The 6,000-nt window shown below is 44.3% G+C and overlaps 1 protein-coding gene across 1 annotated transcript in view; it reads left to right on the top strand.

The window, feature by feature from the left end:
- The first annotated feature begins 266 nt into the window (after positions 1-266).
- Positions 267-6,000, top strand: part of LOC123018203 (elastase-1-like) — a 21,506-nt gene continuing 15,772 nt past the window's right edge. The window contains exons 1-4 of the mRNA XM_044420060.1: positions 267-363; positions 2,890-2,999; positions 3,827-3,921; positions 4,816-5,096. Of these exons, the coding sequence (XP_044275995.1) occupies positions 267-363; positions 2,890-2,999; positions 3,827-3,921; positions 4,816-5,096 (583 nt within the window). The remainder of the gene's footprint in view (positions 364-2,889; positions 3,000-3,826; positions 3,922-4,815; positions 5,097-6,000) is intronic.

Here is a 6,000-nt window from a genome sequence, read left to right as displayed (position 1 = left end):
TGCTTTGGCCTTTCACTGCAAATTTGCTGATGAGAACTGCCCTCCTACCTCTTGCAACAAAAGGCAGAACCATCTAGGCCTCCTGTGTTTTCATCCCCTGTGCTTTGTCTGAGTTCATTCACAGTGGAAGCAACAGCCAGCAAGAGTCACGGTCCCCTCCTTTCTCACTCTCCCTCTCCCACTGAAATCAGCAATGACATTCATGATCCCATACACAAAATTTCTACATCCGCTGCATCAGGATTTTGCTTTGGAGGCAGGGGGCAATGATTTTGAATCATTTCTTTGTCCTGTTTTTGGTGGTTCTTTCGACAAAGGGTTCTTTGCATCAGCTTGCATTTCCTCGCAAACATCCGGATTTAGGTGAGTGGGCATGAAAATACCTTTGTGGCTGGAGTTTCTGAATGTATATTAAGAGTACCATGTTTGGGTTTTTTCCCCGTCGTCCATTATTGTGCACTTAGCAGGTTTCTCACACAGAGAAATTAAGCATTGAACTAAAGTTCCCTAGCATGGAGATCGAGAGAAGGGGGAAAATGCCGCTGCTTAATTTCTTCCTCCAGAGAAGCGCATGGGGAGAGGTGTCTATATGCATGTGACACTGAACTACAATGCTAGGCACTAGGGCAGAGCAGGTGAGCCTTCCTGAACGTCGTACCTTCCGTATATTTGGTACTACAACTCCAGGAACCCTGACCTCTGGACATGGCTAAAAGCCCGACACTGTAAGAACAGCTTTAGGCTTAAGCTCGGGTTACTGATCTCATCAGGAAATCATGCTACACTTGGAAATGTTGATGTCCCACTCCTGAAAGGCCTGTCCTTTAATGTCTGCCTGTCCTGAAAGTTCTTCTCCTTTGTATCATGTTTCATGCTTGTCAATACCATGCGAGGATGGAAAGCTTTTATACTTCCATTATACACAAGGCAGGAAGATGCGGACACGAGTTGCAGCGCTTTGCAGATGCCTTCAGAACAGAGGGATGGAAAACTGCTTTTCTGCAGGAGGCTGTGCGCAATCCTGGAGAAGGTGTCCCAGAAGAAAATGCAAGCATATGATGCCTTGATTTGCGCTCCTCAGAGTCTCCTTGCCAATGGCAGGAATGAACACTTAGACCCCCAGGGAAGAATTAAATCACCTTGAACCTGTCAGAATCCCGGAATCTCAATTTGAGAGGAGGGAATAAAACTCGGGTTGGTGGGAAAGACCAAGCGTCCAGACCATCTGAGGCTTTATTGTATTTCCCCCAAGGTTCCTGCGGTACTCACGATAATGCATGCATTACCGGGCAGGCAGAGTGAACTCTGCTGCAAAGCTTCAACACCATTGCAGGGCATTTATAGGTACACAGGCACAGGGCAACAGATGACAGAATGCAGAGATTACAATAAGATTCTGAGGTCATCACATACAGAACAGATAAAGAAATGTCAGTCAATCACACAGTAACAATGAGATTGCAATATTTCTAATTGCCTGTATTGACACTTTAGTTCAGTAGCTTGAACCCATCTCCAGGTCTGCTTAGACATGTAAATTCAAGCTACTAGAAACTATTCATGATAAGCTCAGACCCTTATCTCTAACTCTAAACATTCTGCATGATCAGGGCACATGAAGCCCTCTGGGCTATCAAAAGATTATTGTAAACTGAATTCCAACAATGACTATTTACAATGTATATTTGGACTAAATGGTCTGTCTACTGTAGCTTACAGCTAAAGGTGAGAGAAAGGAGTGGGGGAATGCCATTTTAAACAGTGACAGCTTGGTTTTGAGAAGCAGCACAGGGTTTGATTCCACAAGGCAAAGGCACACAGAAGTAATGCTTTTCAGACAGGATTTATCCAAATTTTCCCAACAAACCGCAGCGAGGTGGGATCACCTTTTTTATTCAAGCGTCATTTTAATTGTTAATGGTATTTATTTTTATTCTTTGGCCAGGGTGACTTATTTTATACTGTTATATGTGTTTTATATTGTTAATTTATGTATTTTAATTTATTTATTTGTAAGCCGCCCCGAGGCTTATGAGGCGGCCTAGAAATTTTCTAAATAAATAAATAAATAAAATAATAAATCACCCAGGCCCCCTGCAGTTTACTTACAACAGCATGTTACCAGATAATGGTCCCCACCGCCAATCACAAGCTTTTAGAACATACACAGAGTGTTTTATAGATTCTGAGTCACATGACATAGCAACTGATCAGGTGATGACAAAATAAGGGGAACACAGTGAAAAAGAATGTGAGATCTGCAGAGGAGACTTAATACAATAGCCTTGATTACAAGAGATTAACATAAAGATCACTGAGGCACAGGGATTATTGTGGGTCTTGTCATGCAAATGAGGGTTCCATACTGCTAGAAAAACTTGTCTGGCCACCTTCATCAGTTTTGTTAACTGTTAGCCTGAAAATAGTCTTGGGAAGCCCATTCTGCAAAGCCTTTTCCAACCAAAGGAAGTAATCATCTCTTAAAGGAGAAGCTTGAAAATAAAACTAAACAGAAGCCTGCCTTGGAATTCTGGTACTTTCTGAGAAAGCGGTACAGAGATGTTGCAAGTCTGATTTTATAACACAAAGGCAAATATAAGCAATCTTTTTCTAGCAGGATTTATCAGAATTTCCCCATCACACTGCCTAACTAAGCCTTGTGAAACCATTTTGGACTTTCCAAATTTTGGTGAGGGTGGACCTGGCCTTTGGATCTGTGGTTTTTCAGCCCATGGGCAGGAGCAGACTGGTAGATTCCACCTGCAGGCACTGTTTGGGAAGTCCTTTGTATGTACTGATGCAGAAATGGGGCATGTGAAAATGTGCATGTTCGATCTTCAGCTTGCTTTTCAAACTTTTCGGAAAACTATTTTTTCTTTGACGTTTTAGATTGGCCCCAAAACTGTGGCGTGGCTTACTTCCAGCCAAATGTATTTGCAAAGATAATTGCAGGCAATGAAGCAAGACCGCATTCTTGGCCCTGGCAAGTTTCTTTACAGGTACCAAGATTTTAAACTTTAAAACAAATGTTCTCAACTGGGTAACTTTTGGGGAGGGCCTGGATTCGGAGACAAATATCCGTGTTTCCTCACTCATGAAAAGTGCAACTTAGTGTTAATGTTTCCCTGCTTGGTAAGATTAGGGAATTAGTGCCTAAGGGCACATTCTCATGTAGACCGAAGAAAGGGCTGTTGCTCTCAACACACCCAGGGAGAGATGCTGGGACTTACAGGGCTTTCTTTTTGGTCTAAACATGCATAGGATTATGTCTCAGTGGCCCATTCTTCACTCAGCTTTTGGTTCTGCTTACTGGGACAAGATTTTACATTATTTTCCTCCTTTTCTTTCCATTGCTCCCAAATAGGGCTGTTTTGCTATGATGGATAACAAAAAGAATGACAAGGAAACCAGAAATTCAACAAACCATGAACAAGAGCATCCAAGAAACAAAAGCTGATTAAATATTGGTTAATAGGTGGTGAAAGATGCAATAGGATGGACCTCACCTCACCTCGTTAATTTGATTTCAATTAGCATTAAAATAGACTTGTGATGAGGGTTGACTCCTGAACAAAGGGATGAAGTCAGGGGGACATCAGGGGACAAGGGGATGGAATGGAGTCTACTGAAAGGCAGCATGGCCGGCTGGCCACCCCACACTGTTACGTTTTGTTGCTGGCCTCATTTGTATATATGTAAAAGAAAAAAACACACCCAAACTCTTAGGAAAATATTTTGACTTGGATTCCTCCGTGCAGAGGTTAATTGTCCGATGCCCATTTCTTCACCGTTTACATGCATTCTCCCAATTCGCTCCCCTTCTCAGGTCCGCTCCACGCCAAGGGACAGATTCGTCCACGTCTGTGGGGGCACCCTCATCCACAAACGCTGGGTTCTCACAGCTGCCCACTGCTTCCAGAAGTGAGTTCTGCACGGCCTGGTGATGCTTGGGGAAAATGAAAGCAGGGAAGCCGGGACAGGGAGCTCCAGCAAAACCACGTGTCTTTGAGCATCCCTTCTCAGTGGGGCAGGGTCAAGGGAAGTGGCCGTGCTTTTGCTTGTCTGGCTCTTTCTGGATCATTTTTGCTCCTGATGGACTTCTTTCTGGCTAGAAGGAAACAGCTCAAGGAGAAGAGTTGTGGGGCGAAGAAAAGCCGTAGCAAAGCAAAACGAAACATACCCCATCTTTCCTTTCTTGACGACATGCTAATTCTTCATTTCTTCTATTTATATCCCACCTTTTTTCCTCTGAGGAATCCAAGGCAATCCCCACAATAACCCTGTGAGGTAGGTTAGGCAGACAATCAGTGACTGGGTCTAAGTCATCATGGCTAAGTGGGGACTAGCACCTTCCTCTCCTGCAACGCTCTAACCCCTGCACCACAGTGGCGCCCACAGGTTGCTCCCCATGTGGGATAGAAACAGGACTGGGAACCTGTGCTTGCTGGTGTCATTTTTATAATTTGCACTTTATAAAACGGCATGGTTTTATGCACTGGCCCCTGGGGAAGAGTGCCTACTAGTCAGCCATGTTATCACGAAGAGCTAGAGCGCTTTCATACAAAGCTTGTATCATGCCATCACCTCGCTCCGTTTGCGCAATTTCACAGGGAAGGTGGTGGGTACCCTGAACAATCCTTCCTGCTTGCAAGTTTTGCATGGCTTCCCACAGATACTTCTCTTTTTTCACTGAGCAGAAAATCCCTATTAAGGAAGACAGACAGAATAGCCAGATAAAGCCTTTGTCTGGAAGCACCCCTAGGCCAGAAAGTATCTGTCAGCCCATATGCTCAGCCCTGCTTCCTTGGTTTTTAGGGGACAGGGAGAAGATGTCAGGAACTGGCGAATTCTTCTTGGCAAGCATAATCTTCACCACCCTGAATCCACAGAGCAAAGCTACCGGGTGAAGCGGATTTATCGGCATGAATGTTTCCAGTACCCTCAGCGAAATGAACTGGAGTATGACATAGCTTTGGTCAAGCCAGTGGGAGACATTGTGGCCAACAGGTTTATCCATTATGCCTGCCTGCCAAAGAGAGACAGCTTTCTCCGTCCGGGACATGCCTGCTGGGTGACTGGCTGGGGGGGCACAAGAGGTATTTCTCAATACCTCAGACCTCACCGTTTCAGTGATGAGATGCGGATACATATGGTACTATTCCTTGGAGAGAGAGGTCCTCCCTGTACATTAAAGATCTCTGTTTACATGGGTACCCCTCCCTCCAATTTAATCTCATAGTCATCTTGTCCAATAGGCAGTGTTAAGAAATATTGACTGGCCTAAGGTCACCCAGGGGTGCTCCATATAGTTGAATACAAATTTAAAAGTAGGACTGACTCCCTTGTCTAAGACCTTGTAAACCTCACCCTGTATCCAATGTACATGGTGCAGCACAATCTGAAGAATTCTTACAGCAATGTCCTATTTACATTTTCATAAGGAAGAGCAGTGGGGAGCAAGACATGGCCAACTTTGAATATAATTTTATTCTGGGTTGGGGAGGTGGGGGAGAAATCCAAATTCTGTGCTAAGGAGAGACACATTTTGATCTTGCCTAATTTATCCCTCAACAGCTAGTCAGAGTAAGATGGAAGGAGCTATGCAGGGCACTAAAGCCCTACTTGCGTATCATTGGAAACTCTACTGCCCTCCAGTTTTGTAAAGTTTCCTTGTGTGGTTGCGTGGGAATAATTTTTACTCACCATAGGTAACCAGCTTAATTGTCCGTTACGAAGCCTGCATGGGGCAAAGGAAGAACTGCTGCTTCTGCTGGCAGTCCCATGTTCCTTATAACATTTTGTGCCACAGAAGAGCAACAGCATAGATATGTGGCTTGGTTGTGTGAACAGGAATTGTTACAACAACATATAGAGAGGATGGAAAGTTAGCAGTGTGTAAGGTCTCCATATTCATAAGTGGCTTGTCTTTAAGTGTTTCTTCTTTAGCTATAGTTGCGGGGGGTGGTGGTGGGGGGGAGATTCCCTAACAAAAACCTTCTA

This window comes from Varanus komodoensis, unplaced genomic scaffold, assembly GCF_004798865.1.
Source record: "Varanus komodoensis strain SLA01 unplaced genomic scaffold, ASM479886v1 scaffold11, whole genome shotgun sequence".
Taxonomy (NCBI): domain Eukaryota; kingdom Metazoa; phylum Chordata; class Lepidosauria; order Squamata; family Varanidae; genus Varanus; species Varanus komodoensis.
Note: the sequence above shows the minus strand (reverse complement) of the source record. Positions and strands in the feature narration are given on the sequence as shown.